Below are 19517 nucleotides of genomic sequence, written 5' to 3' on the forward strand. Positions count from 1 at the left end.
ACAGGTCGTTCTAGCCTATAGCATCTACAGACATTTAGTCTTTAGCTGTGAGTTTTTAACCAATTTACAAATTGTTCATTCCGAATATAGAAAGCCGTACCGCATATTTTTTTCTTGAGAATTCTGCTAGAAAAATTTGCGCAATTGCGCATGCATTACGGGATTTTTCCGTTTTCGATAGATAACTTCGTACTTTCTACCGGATAAATTAGCGTCTACGTAATACACACACTATAGTCATCATCTGACTACGTCTGAACTATCCACTAAACCTTGTCGTTAACAATGTAACCACAGCACCTCAGCACGCCGTTTCATTTTTTTTTCTACATTTAAAAAAAGTTGACTTTTTTCTGCGTCAGTTCAACGTTGGGTCATAGTAAAGGAACATATTAGCAGTCTCACTTTAAGACTATTAAACACCACAAGGTGGGAGAGCCGAATTGATGCTCTTGATGCTCTGATTCCACAGGAGAGGTTTATGATGCCTTACTTCAAATAAGTAACGACAATAGAAGATAGAATGGTCGACCACAATGCTCTGTGTATAGCAAACCAACTGTGTGACTTTCCTTTCCTTTGCTCACTCATCATCTGGCATGAATTTTTACTTCACATAAACATAGCAAGCAAAAGCCTCCAAGGCACTGATTCTCATGTGTTGGATGCAGTCGAGTTTCTTAAAAATGTAGTTGAGTACTTTGAGAGGAGAAGAAATGATGCAGAGTTTCAATCTTACCTAGTTAATGCGATGGAGTTGGCATCAGCATTTGATATGGATGATCCACGGATAGCTAATACAGTGCATGCTCGAAGTCGAAAGAGACAGTTTCAGCACGAGGCAGAGAATGAAGCTATTGAAGATCCACAAATAAGATATAAGATCGATTTTTATTACGAAGTTCTAGACCTGGTTGTGTTAGTTTTAAGAGAAAGGTTTGAGCAACTTAAACATCACAGCGAGTATTTTGATTTTCTTTAAGATATAAGTAATCTTAAAGATATGCACCTGAACTTTAGTCTGAAAAGTGTACTAAACTTACCAGCATTTTAACACACGAAGAATCGAAAAATATTAACCCCAGTGATTTGAAAGACGAACTGAAAGTGTTTTATCGCTATAATTAAGCCTAAATGTTCACCAAAAGAGACTTTAAAAATAATTAAGGAACATGACTTTGCTCCTAATGTCAGTGTTGCATTTAGGATTTTGTTAACCTTATGGGTAACAGTGGCAAGTGGAGAAAGAAGTGTTTCGAAACTTATGCCTATTAAAATCTATCTACGTTCTTCCATGTCTGAAACACGTTTGAGTGGTCTAGCGATGATCTCAATAGAACACGAATTGGCTGAAACATTGGAGTACATTATAAGGCTTAGGCTAGTCACTTAGTTTTGCCTTAATATCTGATTCACTACATTATCTTCATGCTCCATTCTCTTTTAGAAACACCTTTTGGTATAAAATAAGCTTAAAAATTAAAATTCTTAGTCGTGACTGAAGCATTTTTTTAAAAATTTATTTTCTGTATGTGCTGCTGTATATCACAGATATACAGTGAAATCAAACATACTGAATATTGCATCATGTATGGAGTCGTTTAAATATTATGTAAGCATTCGAAAGAGGTAGTTAAATTTTTTGTTTACTTTTCCATTTCGTACATGTTTTCAAATAGGTCATCTTACTTTTTCGTGACACTTGAACGTCTATCAAAATAAGATTTGCGGATTAGGTCTAAAAGGGCGGCATGTGAAAGTATCGCCCAGGGCGGCAAAACTGCTAGCGCCGGCCCTGGTTCGACACTACTATCGATCATTTTCGATTTGTTTTACATTTCACCTCTTCTCTCCCACTAAGGGTGCTAATGGGGCTAAACGTGAACTTAAAATGCATCGGGTATGTCACTATTCGTCCCACAGACCTCACGAACTATGGACTTGATATTAATATAGATAATTTATTTATTATTTTTACACGTTTCCTTTTCCCACGCCCTCTTAGGGACGCTAGGGGTCTTACCTATACCGGGAACTTAAAGGACATCGAGAGTATCACTATTCATCTCAGTGACTCTAACCTATGGATTCGACATTAATATCAGCCTTTTTTCGATAATTTTATGTCACCCCTACCACTCCTCTAAGTGTACCATGAGGTTCATATCTCCACAGTACCGTTATCCACACTATAAGTAATGCGTGTTTCGAGTTTGATTAAAATTGTTCGACAAGTTTCAGGATTTAGAGGTATGCTGGAATATACATATACACATATATCCTTCCACTTTTGTATATATATATATATATATACAAAAGTGGAAGGATATATGTGTATATGTATATTCCAGCATATATATAAGATAGCATATATATATAAGATAGAAGATACGTAGCCAACTGAAGAAATCCAACTATTTTTATCAAACTATTCCAATATCGAAGTAAATACAGGAATCTGAATTGCAAAGTGGTTAGCATGCATTTCTTTCTTGAGCGCAGCTCGTGTTCGATTCCTTGTAAGGAATATGTGATACAGATTCCATATTAAATTGTATTATTGACTCATATAGACTAATCTTTGTGTTAAAATCAATAGTTACTTTAAAAAAAAAAATGCGAGTGTATGTAAATGTATGTATGTATGTATGTATATTATTATAATTATTTTTAAAAAGTTTATATCATCAGTTTTATCACGTGCAAAATGTATCAGCCTTACACCTAAGTCGCCAATGTACAGTTTCGTATATTTTAACCCAAATGCGTACTTTGCATTTCGAAACAAAGTTGGGAGCTCCCTCGTGGCTATATGGATAGCTTACGCGCCCCTTTGGTATCGGGGACCCGGATTCGATTCCGGGCGGGAGCTCATGCAGTTCGGATCCCAGCTATAAGTCCATGCGGTTAAGCTGTAGGTCCACATCTCATATAACCTCGCTGCTGAATGGGACGCCAAACTCAAATCCAATCGAAACAAATTGAAATATACGGAGAATGCATGCTGTCCTTGATATTAACTGCTGGATTAGACTTCTTCAGAACGCAGCGAAATCTTTAAATAGGATTTTTTTTTTTTTTTTTTTTTTAAAGTTTGCTGCCCGACGCAGCGCCTACGATACGTATACCAACAACAGATTTTGTTTAATGCACTGTTGTTAACACAATCTGAAATTTAAATAATAATAATAATAATAATAATAATAATAATAATAATAATAATAATAATAATAATAATAATAATAATAATAATAATAATAAACATTTACACCTCTAGCAGTTTGAGCTTGCCTTTTATGGGCGTAGATATCAATGACGAATGTAAAGAACCTGAGATAGATGAGACTTGTGTGGAAAGTGACCGCCATACAAAGCTTGCCATTGATGAAAATTAAAGCTCTGTATACACTTAATGGTAAAATTAAGCAGGGTAAAGGCATGAGAAGGTATGTTTTGTTCTCTCTGTATAACGCAGGAAACCTTTTATGCTAACAAGCAGGTGAATGAGCTGGTTTAAGCGAAACAGTCCGGATCATCTGGAGGACATGAAATTCCGCATCAAACGGTTGTTCCTGTTATTTGTATGAAACAGTGAATAGCTAGGAACGCACATCCAACTCCAGTGTAGCTAAGGTTTTCTAATAAACAAACTCTTGCATCAGAAAGACCAAATCACCTCCCCCCCCCCCCCGTTGCTTCCCACCAACAGTCGGCTGATTGACGTCGCCCGTGTCAGTCGAGACCTGCAATTAGCCAGTCCTAGCTCAGTTGGGCTGTCAGTAGCCGTTTGTTCAGGCCTGCACCGTCGAGAAATTAACCAACGTGACAACGGCAAACTCGTTAGCTGAGAGTCACTACTTTCTGTAAACAAAGGTTCTATTGCCTACACAGCTGTCACTGAATGTGATGGTAAGATGGCTTCCCTTTCACCAGAGGAACTTACGATTTGTTGGATAATCAGAATTCAGGGGCTTGCTGGAAACTTCGAGGTAAATACTGATAGTTTTCCTTTTTCATTTCTTACTTCTGCGATGGAAGGAAAGCATCTAAATTTCTTTCTGGAACACTATAAACTAGATCAACCATCATAGGTTTCCTCCATGCAGATCGACTGCTGACTCAACAGTAAATATTGTGGTTCTCTGTTTATATATCCATACTGAATCTGTTACAGTATACAGGGTGTTTCAAAACAACAGCAACAACATTTGGGAGATGATTCCTGACACCAAAATAAGACAAAAAGTATAGATCAACCTGGGTGCGGAATTGCTTTCTTTTGGAGTTATAGGCTGCCGAAAATACGAAAAATAAACTTGAAAGGTCTATAGCTCCAAAACTATGGGACCTACCATAGTTGGGTCAAGACCTCACTTAGGAACTAGTATGTGCGCTATCCAGAAACACATTCTTCAGAATCCTAAGGTGCTCACACAACAATTTTTATGAAGGTAGTTTGGCTATGAGCATGTAATTTGAAGTACTTGCCTCTATAAAAGTTGTTTCGGAAGTACCTTAGGATTCTGAAACTTGGGTATTTGGATAGTGCACATACTAGTTCCTCAGTGAAGTTTGACCCGACTACTGCATGTTGATCAGGGTCGGTTTTTTTGGTTTAAACCAGGTTTTTTTTGGTTTAAACCAGGTTTTTATGGTTTAAATAATTTGCTCTATATATTCATATCATATATATGGACAGAAATAAGTTTGTTTCGCCTTGATGTTATTATGCAACAACCGGGTTATGCTGGAAGGGGTCACATAAGCTTAAAGCGAAATAAAAACTGCTTCTCGAGTTACATCTGAGAGAAATTGTCCTCCATTTGAACTCGGAACCAGGACTAATTGGCCACAAATGCGATACGTCTGCCGACTCACTCACGAAGGAATCCTGATAAAAATAAGTTGTACTGATCTTTACATGCTTCTTAATATAACTGTCAAGAGTCATTTCAGAAGGACAAAAAGATAAACAGTTGCACAAGTGAAACCATTACACAGAATTACATATGAACAATTTCAAAGTACTACGGAGTACAGAAGAACTAATTTAGTTCAAGTTAGTTAACAACGACTTTTATTGGTCCAAATTAAAGAAATACACTGACTTAATTTGCATATCAATAAGAAAAGTGATTAAAGATACGAATTATTTGAGTCCACTTTGGCTCAGACTCATTTATACATAAATAGATACCAAAGATACTTATTTCACTAAATGCCTCTCGTGGGGTCTGTATGACCCCCCACCCCACACACAAAAAGTACGGCATTTTCGATGTATTTTATCAATAGTAAACATTGAAACGAAACAATATTTAGAATTTTTCTTCGATTGCAATTACATAACAATAATAACTACAAAAAAATCACAAAATAAACATTTATAAACTTATAAAAAAAAGTTGCTTTTGTAGTATAATCTTTTTGAGTAATGAATGGGGAATTTAGGTCTGAATATAATACGAATAATATACGGGAGTGAAACGTGATAACCCACAAATGTGTGTTCATCAGATTTTACAAACACTTACACTTTTACGAACATTTTTTTTTTTGTTTTTTGGTTTAAACCAGTTGGTTTTTATGAAAAAACCAGCTGGTTTAAACCTTGGTTTAAACCAGCCAACCCTGATGTTGATCAGACACGTCCTGATTCATAAACTGTCATCGATGTTATCACAGCGTGAAAAATTTGGATGTTTCTTCCAGTTCTTGAATGCTCTCAAGCACAAGAGCTTTGCTTCCCTCAGCCCAATAATTTGAAAAGATGCTTGTTATCCTCGTCAGTAAAATAAATACTTCAGAAGCATATCGAACTGCCTTATCATAAAGGATTAAAATAGAAATAAGTTTTGTACTTTATAACCTTCATTAAAGAAAAGAAACTGAGGTCTTCACTATGAGAAGATCTGAAGGTGTCTACTTACTGTACGGGCAGTAGTGCGCTGAAGCTGATTTGGAGAAACTGATGTGATTGTGGTGCATCGGCCGCTTTTATACGAGATCCAGTATAAGGGATCCTTCGCCGCATCCTGACAGTCGCTTCGAAGGCTGCACCTGAAGAAGATTACATCATAGCATCAGAAATACCTACTAAAGTTAGTAGATACTACTAGCAAAATATCGCATACAATAACACTGTATATTGAAAGTACAAAATACATTTAAACGCAGATATTGTGATAGCTCCTCCGTGGCCTTTGGCGTGGAAGACCCAGGTTCGATTCCTCGTGGGAGCTCATGTGGTTCGGATTCCACGTTAATCAGTAGGTTCACGTCTCATATAGCCCCGCTGCTGAAAGGAACGTTAAACTCAAATCAAACTATATATTTGACGCAACCTTCATTCAGTATTTCGAGACAGAAGAAAACAAATGTGAGGTTTCTTGTACAATTTTATTCAGATTTAGCATTAGTTTAGGAGATAGTTTTGCTTTCTTAGAAATAAGCACCTCACACTAAATAAAATAAATAAACTTCTTACAGAACTGAATGATGATTACGAGAACTTGAAAGGTAGATGTTTACTTCTATGCAACCAAACTCTTCACTAAGACCAAAATTAAGAAGTTTGTGTACATTTGCTTCCGTGTTCAAATGAATACTCAACAAGACTCTCAGAAACTTTAGAGAACAGTATATTAAAACTGAAAAATATTCCAAATCATACAAATATTGAACAAAAAAAAATAATAATAAATAAAAAATAAAAAAAATGGAATACTAAATTTATAAAAGTACTTGCACATATAGGTAGGCAAATATTTCTTAGTGACAAACAAAAAAAAACTTGCTATCCGTTCCAAGCAAAACATCAAGAACCACGAAACATATTTTATTCAAGTCTTACTTATTTGCATCTTCGATAGGAGGATTTCTTTGCAAATCTTAACTATTTTTTCATCTGTGTGTGAAACAAAAAAATGGGAAAATATGCAGTGTAGTCTGCTGCAATTTGTTTCTTGAGAATTCTTTAATTCTAAGAGAGTAAATTTACTTTCCCACTGATTTGAAAACCTGGTGGCAACTTTAGTTTTGTTCTAGTATAGTTCGACCGCAATGACTAGATATTGGAGATAATAACAGAAAATTGTATTAACCTCTACGAGTATTTATAACAGTTGTCAAATATAAATAATTTCTATCTATTGCTTTCTACATTTGACTATGTGACTTATTTTTAACTTAAGTTCCTAACTCTACCAGAGATTAAATCAATGTGATTAGGCTATACATGTTCAAAAGAGCAAGAGCATTACATAAAAACTTGAAATCTATTTGAACCCTATTTCATTTATTATTTCAATTAATGTTACAAATTGTATAGGAGGAAAGAGTGAAGTCGGTAGGAATGAAAATATTTAACATTGTATTCTTAGGGTTATTTTTTAAATGCTATGCTCTTGCAGGTATATAGTTGACACAGTCACTGCCTTTGCATTCTTTTTTTAAAAGGAAAACCGGTATATTAGTGGACATGGAACAAAAACAACTCCAACACTCAGTATCTAGAATTCCCGAAGAAAACTGGTTTGATTCAAATGATCTACATCCTTATACCCCAAAGGTTAGGTGGGACAGAAAAAGGGAGAAAAAGAATACTTCGTGGACACTGTAATTGCCCAGTTTAAGTTTTCCTCTCTCTACTAAACGTATATGGGTTTGTTTAAGGTTTTTTTCTCTGGATTTGTCGTGACATGAAAAATTATTTCCAACAGCCTGATTCTTATTTTTGTTATATTATTGTGAAAAGATTTTCTTGTAAATGTGTTGTAATTTGTAGTGTTAAAGAATAATGTTATACATACATAATGAAACAAGGATTGATTCAAAATGAAATTATTCGAGTCCCACTCCACCCAAAGTTTCCTTTACCTTTATAAAAAGATGTTAAGACAATCCCTTGCGGCTTTGTGTTACTCTAATTTTTATTTTTCACACACCAGGTTACAATTTTGAGCTCTTATACGAGTTCCACTGATTAAATAGGTCACTGAACGATATCTGAACAGTCAATAAAATACTAGTTGTTTTACGTAGCTCATGACTCGATAATTTAACATACGTATATCTCAATCAGAAAACTCTTGCAAGTCTCACGTGTTCATCATCAAACGGCAAAACCATACCCATAATAACCATTATTGGTTTATTTTACAAAAGTTTTTATCTCCATATATTTATTGATAAATAAGAAGTTTTGGTATGTTCGTCAGTTTATAAGATTGTAATCGTATTAAGCACATGAACAAAGGGAAAAATCAGCCATCCTGGTACACGTTCAAAGTTTAAGAATTTTGTACATTCTATGTTGCAAAAGAATCGTTAAACCTGTATTTCCTTTATAATTATAATATACAGGGTGGAAGGTAACAACACCTGAAAACTTTGAGAGGCGATTCCTTATATAAAATGAAAGAAAAAAAAGTTTTAATAAACACGGGTCGAAGAACGTTTCCTTTCAGAGTTATGAACTGCCAAATGTTCGAAAAATCACGTTTCAAAACGCCTTGGCTTAGAAACTATTCCAAGCGGTTTAAGGAATTACACAGGAACTAGTATGCGTTCTGCCTAAATATCCATGTTTCAGAATTCACTGGTGCCAGCGAAACGAACACACCATTAGTACTTAAAAGAGTACCCCTATACTTCAACTTCCTTTCTATAGTTCGTTTCGCCGGTAACGAAGGATGGTGAAACGTATATTTAGATACAGCGCATACTAGTTCCGTGTAATTCCTTAAACCGCTTCAGATAGGTCCTATAGTTTCTAAGCCAGGGCGTTTTGAAACATGATTTTTCGAACTTTTGGCGGTTCAAACTCTGAAAGGAGACATTTTTTGACCCATGTTTATTAGAACTTTTTTAATTTAATTTCATATACGGAATCTCCTCCCAAAGTTTCTCGGTGGTGTTACCTTCCACCCTGTATATATTTATTTTTTTTCCCTATTATGTTGATATATGAAAGAAAACATGAAAACAACAACAACAATAAAATCCTTACGGGAAATTGTTAAAAGCTTTTCAAGGAAGTAACAGATTAGTTTTCACGGGACTGACACGCATTTTCAGGTTTGATTCCAACTTAGTTTCATTTTTCCATGTATGCATTTTGTTTCATTGCTATTCTAATACTTGCAACCTCTTCATATTATATTGGCAATTATTACTCACGGGTATCGGTTCAACTTTACATTTTATATTTTCAAATTCTGAATGTAGTGCAGAAATCAATATTACAAATTCATAACAAAGACTTTCAATACTTGTAAACTTCATATTGTGATCTAGAATGACCAGTGCTTTCCAGAAGCTCCGCATTGTTAAGCAATAAGACTAAGTTAACTGTGATGCCATTGATTATTATGATGAACCAATAATCAATTATTTCACTAACCACTTATCATCTTAGTATTTTGCTAGTGCTAAAAAGCTGTTTTATAGGATTTTATTTCCTAATACTTTGAAAAAAAAAAAAAAATACATCATGACGTTTCACGTACAAAACCTGAATACACGATGTTATGTGACACATCGGATCAGAACGTGATGTCTACAAGCTCAAGCAACGAGGATCGATGTGTAAGTGGTCGACATATTTAAACAATTAACGTGATATCATGTGAGGTTACGTGAAACTATTCATTTCTTAATCCACAGCCATTCGGAAAGAACAATTTTTATCTGATCGATTTACAAAAGTAATGTCAAATTAGGACGAAACTCTTTTACTTACAAATTTCTTTTCTACTACAACTTTGCATAGGTATACCAGTTACACTAAAGTTCTGAGAACTTTCTTAAAAACATCTTACAAGCAAAGTATTCCTAAATACTATTAGTTGAAAAGTGCTCTGAAGATGTTTAAGAAAATGAGGTAATTTAAAGTCAATCTAAACACACGCACACCACATACACGTTGTAGTTTCTTTCGCATACAGAGGAAGTTTCTTGGATCCAACGTTCTCTAATTAACTTCTACCCGACCTTCCCTTCAATTCTTGGTGAAGTGGACGCTAGCTGACATGATCACTACTATCAATTGTGGTTCTCCAGCCGAGCCACGAAGCAAAACAACCTTATTGTGTTGTAAATCTTTGATCTTCAAGCTGTTTTCAAGAAGGTAGACACCAAAGTTTCTACAGTTAAGTTGGAGTTTCAAACATCAAGAGACCTTATTGTCGCATACTATATGAGACTAGCAGACAGAAAATACATTACTTTCTAACAAATAAAATTTGTATAGTCATAAAACAATGGTCCTTTACTCGATTTTTTTTTTGTCCAAGATAAACTTTTATTTGCTATTTAAACAGTATTTATTAAGTTTTCGTTACGCCCAATGAGTTAATTTAGAACTTTGAGGATAACATTAGAACTAGATGCGTGTACACCACAGAATATTTCACAAGTTTGTACAGCAGGTCAAGCTTTGCCATCATTCTAAGTTTGATGTAGATCGGATGAGTTCGGTGCATGCTTTTTTGATCCTGAACATCTTACTGGAAATTTGACCGACCAGAACTCAGGAACCGAAAGTCTATACAACTCAATATTTCCCTCGCATAGAGAGCAGGTTAAAGTTTATCACCATACAAAGTTTGAGCTCGAAAAGTTTGGTGAGTTTTTTTTTTTTTTTCGAAAATCTAAGATATGACCCTCCCCCTATAACTCGGTATCCAAAAGATTGAACAATGTACGTATTTCAAACGCTCATATAGCAGGTCAAGGTTCACCACCATCCCAAGTTGGATCCAAATCAGATGAATTCAGTGTATTTTTCTTTTTTTTTTTTTAAAAAAAAAAAATCTGACTAAATTTGGCCTCCCAGCCCATAGAGACCAAAGTTCTGCACAGCATACCTCAGACTCTTATTTAGCAGGCAAAGTCTACCACTATATCAAGTTTGATCCCGATTGAACGAGTTCTGTTGGACTCGTGCAATACGAGAATCCTTGAGTTTCCAGGAAAAAAGAATTAAATGAAAGGCAAAACGGATATTTTTATGCGTATTAGAATACGACAGAACATGTAATGTTTAAAATGAATAAAACTTTTTTTTAAAAAATCGTCCATTTGTCAAGTGATCTATTTTCTCATACATTTAAAGGAAGTTAGAGGCTTGGAAAAAAATGGAAATCCATTCGTGACGAAAAAGACATCGTATAACAAGAATTTACTATATAGACAGAGATAAATTTAGGGGGAGATTGGGGATTTTTTTTGTTAGATAAATTTAGAACCAAGAATACGTACAGGAAGAAAATATTTTATTTTCTCGAGGGTTCATATATCCTATCCCTGGCTGATGTCTAAATCCAACACTGTACGTAAATTACATAACATTTGAGGCTTCCTTTAAGATTAAAAGAAAAAAATATATATATTTGACGTGTAGTGCGTTTCGCCACAATATTTATGCCATATCGCTTTGGTTAATAAATTAAATAAAATCTTTGTTTTACGTCCCACTGTTATGCCGGCTAGGCTAAAGGAGATGATGATGATGAGAAATGAATGAAATGGTGGAATAAAGAAAGTGGAAGAAAACGGGAGAACCCCGAGAAAATCCACACACACGGTGTTGGTCCACCACAAAGTTCACTTGGCGCGAGCTGGGATCGAACCAAGGACTCCATGCACTAGAGGTGAACGCTCTACCACTGAGCCACTGTGGCCCGTAAAAGTTATTTAAAATTCATTATTTTAATATAAACCGAATACGTCATGTAATGCTCACATCTTCCTGTATCATAACACCGTGTTTTCCAGAGAGAGACTATAATCTGAAAAAAAAAAGAAAATCGTGTATTGTGAAGTTTAAGAAAACATACCAGATTCTTTTTTTTAATTATTTCTTAACACTTTTGATCACTGGTACACGAAAACAAGATCCTATGGAACTCGTCATTTTTTTCCCTTACCACTTGGAACACTACAATGGTTACTTTCTAAAACAGCCCTATACGATAACTTTTAATAATACTTTATGAAAGACTGAACGATCTAAAGAATATTTGAGTACATAATACTTGTTTTGTAGAGATTAATGTTCTATATAATAGTAAGGACGAAAGTAATGGTAAATAGAATAATATGCAAATACTGTACTACTAATCACAGATATATATGCATGGTTATACAACTAAAATTCTGAGATAGAAGTCACTGAAATCATAATCAGCATTTTTACACTTATCTATGACTATGTAGTTTTTCACCACATTTTCAGTTTGTATGTGCTTTGGGTTGCCACGAATTCAGAACACGAGACTTTATCACAACCTACGCTTCAATTGGTGATAGCAATAATACCAGTGAAATATATTTAATAGTAACAGGAACAACGAAATGACTGAAATAACAGAGATAATGTGCACCTCTCAGCTTAACGGTAGAAGTGGCACAACCAACTAAAAAGTGGAATTCAGTGTACAAGCTCTGCACATAAATTTTATTTTTATTTAGAAGAGAGTATAGTTGATTGTCAAACTGTGTCCATTGGTGGAACGATCACATTCCACGAGTGCAGTCATAGAACGGCTTTCTACGTTTGCGCACACTTCTATGGTTTTAGTTCAGAACACACAGGGAGATTTGATTTGCTTTAGAAAGCGCATTATTTCAGCTCAAATTCCGCAGCTGTGTTTCAAACAAACCCGAATGTCCCTCACGTATTGGTGCAAAAGAACTAAAAATACAAATAAAAGAAACTCGAGGAGTACAAAGAGGGAATGTATGCAACCGGTACACAAAAGCAAAGCTTCCATTGCCTATATATTCCACACCATTAATAAAGTGTGTTTTATCTCCTTTTTTTTATGTATGGTTGGAGTTCGATATTCAACAGGGTGATCACGGATAATGACAATCCAGGCGGTAGTCAATAATGAGAAATTGATTGTATTTCCCTTCTCTCACAGTTTGAAAGAATGAGACATGAATGTTAGATTTCAAAACAAATTACTGAAACGTAACAGAACTACCACAATTCATTGTTTAAAAAAATATATAGGACTTCATTCGTTACAATAATAAAGTTAAATAATATGTAGTTTAATTAAAGTACAAAACATAACGTGTGCCAAATGATCATACGATATCAAGTTACAAAAAGTTGCACAAAAATTGTATACATTCGGATTCAAATCAAGAAATTACCGTAGTGAGTATTTGTACCTAACAGATTCGATCAGTAAAGTTTTAGGGTGCATTTTATGAAAATCTGACAAGAAATGGGGTTATTTAGATACGTACTACCAACAGCGTTACTGGAATTAGTTATTAACTACTTATGAGAGTGATTCATACACAACACTTGCTGAGCCTAACTACAGGCGAAATTTTCGTCCTCAACGAGGAGTCAGTCTACTATCACTTTTTGAAAACACCTATGAATTTCATATCTAACCGATCATGTTATTACTGCTGTTGTGTACAGGTATGCCATAGCGTCGTCAAGATCCTTATTAGCACGAAAGTAAGTAGACGAGAAACAAATCCGATAACACGGATATAATTTAGCTATTTCAGGATTGTATACTGCCTTCGTATCCCGAATGATGAATGGGGTACGAAGCTGAAATTTCACTGTGAAAGGCGACGCAGGTTCCTTTTCTTTCTCTCTCTTCCTTTAAGCATACAGAGATGATTGATATACATAAAATCTTCGTAAAGCCATAATTTTAAAACTTCCCTACGAAGTGCTTGCAACATCCAATAGAAGGATGTTAGTTTGAGGATTATAATATCAAACCTTTAAAGTGACGTGTTCATTATAAAAGAAACCCATCCTCCTGAAATGACTCAGCCAGGTGACAAAGGAAAGAGTTATAGGTGTAGCTTTAGACGAGAAAATGTTATGAGATGCGCCTCGTTTCTTCTCCCGCTTAAACAAGGTACTTCGCCAAGCGCACTTTCGTCTCCTTGGAAACCGACTGAAATATCACAGACCAAGACGACGAGAGCCTTACGCATCCGAAAACTGGCAAAGCCACCTTCAAATTATTCAACTGAAGAAGAAGCAAATAAATTCTACCTTTTTTCTTATGGTCGGAATCTACACATGCACACAAAATACGTAATATTCCATCACAGTAATCGTTGTCGTGCATTACATACTAATACATTTGATTCAATTAGGGCAAGGAAAGGAAACATCTCCGTGGTGTATATGATCCAGTACGTATACTGAAATGTCGATAGTATGCGAGAAAATTTCATCAGCCGCGGTGACTAGAAGAGCAAAGCAAACAAGCTAACTTGCTACAATGCACTATACTCCGTTTGTAGTTAAGAATATTTGAGTTTTTGTTTAGCTTACAATTATCTATCTATTATATATATATATACACAGTGGAGTCTCGTTAATTCGAACTTGGATAATTCGAACAGAAGTCTATTCCCCTTGAAAACTGTATTGAAAACAATAGTAAAAATTCGTGGATAAATCGAACTTGTGAACCTATGTTTTGGATAATTCGAAGTAAATACAGTTGAAAATTTTTAATGTTGGACAGATGCAAACAGAGAAATACAGTTTTAACGTGTTTTCAATTATCCAGATGCAGCCATAGGGAAGAGTAATACAAAAGATAAATAGAAAATCTATGTAATGATAAAGATGAAGGTGAGTTTGGGAAAGTAAAGATAGAGAACGTGTGCCAATCTCATCTTGTTTCAGAATTGGTTGAAAATTTAAGATGAATTATTGATAAAGTCAACCAAATGTTATTAATATCGTATTCCATGCAATACATGAAATTCAGGATATATTGACCGTACAAAAACAACCAGACTTAAGCAAATGAGGTTTACGACTTGTTTAAAGTGAAAACAGAATATTCAAATTGTTACTGGTGTTTAAATGTTTGGGCTATTCAATGTATGTTGTAGTGTTGTACGTAAATATATTTTCCATTGTACACGTAGTTTGAATTATGTGAAGTCAATGTCGCTTGTTAGTTTGCGGTATTCGATCACGCAAGTAATAAGCTGCTTTAAAGTTAAAGTCTACATACACCATATGAATATGTTTTTGATGCACAGTACTTTGGTTTGTTTGTTGTTATATATGTGAAAATGAATGTTGTTGGATAATTCGAAGTTTTTTCGTGTCCCCTTGGACTTCGAATTAAAAAGAGTCCACTGTATATATAGGACCCAAAAGAAACCGGATTGAAAGAGCGCTGCCGTTCCTAGGCGTAGTATAGCTAGGTGGGTCTAGTAGAGACCTACCCAGATCAGTTGGCCAAGCGGTGTCTGCGTAGGAGGTTAACGTTTGATCGTATTACTGTTTTTCTCAACTGTTCTCGTTTGCCGCCTGCGAAATCGTTATGGCAGATTCAAAGGAACGAGGAGTGTGTTTGCTTCCTACTTGGAAAATCGGAAACGAAAACTTACCAAATACTTCAACAGGCTTTCAAGAAGGATACTATGAACCGCACACAATGTTTTTTGAGTGGTTTGGGCGCTTTAAGTGTGGTGAGATGAGTGCTGAAGATCATGCTCGTTCTGGATGCTCTTCATCATTTCGAAACTACGAAAACATCGAACAAATCTACCCCAAAATCAGCGAGGATCGTCGTTTTATGATCGATGATATTTCAAAACAGGTAGGAGTGAGTTGGAGCTCGTGCCAGTGTGAGGTTTTACAAATGAGACATGTTGCCACTAAGTTTGTTTCTCGCCTGCTCACACAGGATCAAATCATTCGTCTGAATCTGAGCCAGGACTTGAAAAATCTGATTGAAAGTGATCCAAACTTTTTGACCAACATGACATTTTCCGAGAATTAAACAAAATCTAAAAAGGAAAATGTTTTGATGGCGTAGAGGCTATAAAAAGAACTTCGCAGAGCGCATTGGACGATATAAAAGTTCCAGAGGTGCTTCAAACAGTGGGAAAGAAGATGGGAAAAATGAATCGCATTTAATGCAGAGTACTTTGAAGGAGACAAAGAATTTTGTAAAAAATGTAATAAATTATTTTTTTTGGAACGAAAGTCCGGTTTCTTTTGGGTCCTCCCTCGTATATATTACTTTTTCGTACCTGACACTAGTATACATTTTCGTATAACAGTCAATTCAGGGCCGAAATAAGAAAGGCTCTCAGAGGTCCTAAAGAATTAAAAGATTTTAGTGCTCTCAAATATATAATTCAAAATATAAACAATAAACCATAAAACAAAATTTTATTTATCGAAACTCAACAAAACACAGTAAGATGGAAAATAATGTTCATTTTTTGTATACTTCCACCTTATTTATATTCGAAACGTTCTCTTTTTCTTTTAATTGCAGTAATTGATTATATTTGACCTTCATTACTATTAATCATTATCATTACTTACTTATCATTTTCACTTCCACCATATTCTTGACGAAGTATGTGTGTATGCGTGTGTGTTTTCCACTGATGTATAAAAAGTAGACAAATTTCACAGACTACATACAAAGTTTTCCCTGCTTTTATTCAGGCTATGAAGGAACTTTTCCTTTCTATTTTGTGACCTTTGGCAGAGCTCTCTCCTCTTGGAGCGCTCTTATTAGTATACGTATGTAACTTTTTCATTTAATGTTGGGGTCCCTTTTGCGGATCCTAGTTCAGCTGCACTATTTGCAGGATTGCACCATATGGCCCATGGAACACAGTAAATTAGGCTATGGAAAATTTCTGTGGTGCCTTTTGCTTTATGCTCTAAGCAGGTACTGGTTTTGTGTAATGGTAAATCCAGCTCTGAATCCAGTTATCTTTACTTTCTGCTGGAAACTTTTAATTGAACTTTCAATGCACTTACAATTACAACGAATAATATTATGTTATATTGTTGCACGGTTCAACTGACAAATGTATATATCAAGAAACTGTTTACACTTTCCATGACTTTCTAGGGCTTTTAAGAACTTGGAGCTTCAGAAATTAAACAAAATAAGCCTTATTTTATAACTACTCTTTGCTAATAAAATGCACATCTTTAAAATTTCCGGGAGAGTAGTTGACTTACGAATACATTTCTGACAAAACACCTGGATCAGGTATACCAACTGGTGTCAGTGCCGAGAAAAGTTACGTGTAAGTTAGGTTGCATCTGTCTAGGCGTTCTCACAACTGCAAATGACCTGGACCCGAAGTAATGGAATTAGAGCACTTAGGGGGAGATACTTTTGTAAGTGGCTGTACAACTCCCTTTACATAAAATTTAAAAAAAATGTATTACAAAAATTTTACACTTACTTGTTCTCTAAAGAACACCATCCACAATATGGGTCTTTTGCTCCTAGACAATCCCAGCACGTTTTATACACACTGCATTCCTGGACTTTTACTTTTGACACCTGTAAATAAAAGAAAAGGAATTCATTGAGATCGAAAAGAAATTTAAAAAGTAAAATAAAAATGAAAAAAGTTCTTGGATAGTGGTACTTGCAATATACTGTATGTGCTTCATTAAATACACCTAATACATTCTACGAATAACAAAAGGTCACAGAACATTACTGGCTATGTGACTTCAGCCCCTATTCAAATTCACACCATTATCCTTTAAACCACGTAGCATTTAAAATTTATTTCCAAATTGTAAACTGGAAAGTAGGCAGAGGAGTTTGTATAATGTAGTTACAAAGTTATGTGCCTGTCCAACTGATAGGAAGAAAAATAATCAAGAAAAACTATGGGCTTTTGTTCCTGTATATAAACGATCTAACTGAAAATTAGTTTATTTTGATATGAAGTCTGCCGATTGGTGTCTACGAGAGATTTGACACCATAGTGTAAGGCACGATGCTTGATGTTACTCTGTTCATGTGATCTAGCTATCGTCTCCCTTACAAAACAGCCCTTTAAACGCCTGCCCTTACGTACAATGTAATCACATATTTTTCGTTATTGAAGAAAGGAACCTGTTTTAGTCTCCAGTGGGACCGAAGAAGTGGAAATAGAGCGGAGCCTAAGCTCTGTGCTGAAGTGTCCAACATGAGTGAAGTAAACGGACGTGTTCCTTTCTCTCTCTCTCTCTCTCTTTCCCCCTCATACACACAGACCCACACGACTCATATTGTCAAGGACGAAAGGAATATACAGTTGATTTTCGAATCGCTGCTTCTTTGCAACGCTCCAATTCAAATTAAGAAGGAAAAATAAAAATTCTTAGTTTACAATTTATATTTACATAACTTTTTATTTTATTTTCTTGGAAGCATTTTGGGAACGAATGAATATTCTTGAACAACATTTTGAATAGACTTACCACTGAAATGTTACCATGAAAGCAAACATGCGAAGCCACGGACAAACATGCAAGTGTTATACATGCAGTTTAAATAAATAATTATACCAGTTGAAAATGCTCCAAGAGCATTGCCAGAACGAACTTAAAAAGAATGGAGAGATGGAGCGGGAAGGATAACTGTCATTGCACCTAGACGTAAATCTTTTTATGCACACCTTCTTCACTTTCTTGCAAAAATTAGCAAAGTATCATCTCTCTGACTTACAGTGCTTGAGATATGGCTGCTCAAATATCTAGAAATTTGAACTTTTGAGGCCAATATCTGAGGAACGGTGGCCAGTTGGCCAGTAGACAGGTAAGTCACCGGTTACTATTTGGTACCAAAATGTTCACGATCCTCTTAGGTATTGATTAACACCAGTATGATCTCTGTGTAATTTACGGTTCCCGAGATTTGGCTCCTTAAATCTCCCGAAATCGGAACTATGTTTTGGCTAATATCACGGGAACGGTAAGTCATAGACAGATGATATTGATGTTAATCAATAGCTAAGAGTATGGTAAACATTTTGGTACCGATATTAATTGGTGGCCACTGGCCACCTGGCCATTGGTCAAACCAGTGGCCAGTTGGACAGTGGCCACTAGTTACTATTTGGTAACAAAATATTTACTATCCTTTTAGATATTGATCAACAATAAAAATGATCACACTATGACTTACGGTTCCCGAGATATGGCTTCTTACATCTCTGGAAATCAACCATTTTTTGGTCAATATCTCGGGAACGGTAAGAGTGACGCGAAAAATTTAATCACTTTCTCTGATAGTGTTTGATGTTCTATCGAATGCAGGGTTCAAAATTGAAAAAAAAATCACAAATAACAGACAGACACACGGACATAGATAATTCAGTAACGAACTTTTTAAGTTCATTGAAAACATCAGCAAGTAGAGAATATAGTCAATTGTGAAATCATGTAGGGTATGTTTAAGACAGACAATTCTCACGGGGATTCAGTAAATTCGGTACCCAGTAGACTTGCAGAATTTCACACACATATTTTTAAGTTTTCGTGTGGATGTGTGGCTTGTTAACGGGTCTCCGGCATGCAATACCAAGATCTAATTCTCAATAGGAATGCATGTAATTCATAGTATATGTTAAACTGTCAATTTTCGTCTTGGTGTTGAAAATGAGTGGTCGAATGAATTACTCATTTGCTTCAGAAAGAATCGAAGTTGAGTATATTTGTTCCAATGCATTGTGAAAATATT

General features: G+C 35.3%; 1 protein-coding gene across 1 annotated transcript in view; it reads right to left on the minus strand.

Moving 5' to 3' along the window:
• The window catches only part of PlexA (plexin A), a 286902-nt gene that overhangs the window by 62065 nt on the left and 205320 nt on the right, over window positions 1-19517 (minus strand). Inside the window, exons 4-5 of the mRNA XM_081761928.1 lie at window positions 17242-17342; window positions 5931-6060 (exon numbers count right to left, since the gene is read on the minus strand). Of these exons, the coding sequence (XP_081618054.1) occupies window positions 5931-6060; window positions 17242-17342 (231 nt within the window). The remainder of the gene's footprint in view (window positions 1-5930; window positions 6061-17241; window positions 17343-19517) is intronic.

The sequence above is a fragment of the Thermobia domestica genome, chromosome 6, assembly GCF_964235325.1.
Source record: "Thermobia domestica chromosome 6, izTheDome1.hap1.1, whole genome shotgun sequence".
Classification (NCBI taxonomy): domain Eukaryota; kingdom Metazoa; phylum Arthropoda; class Insecta; order Zygentoma; family Lepismatidae; genus Thermobia; species Thermobia domestica.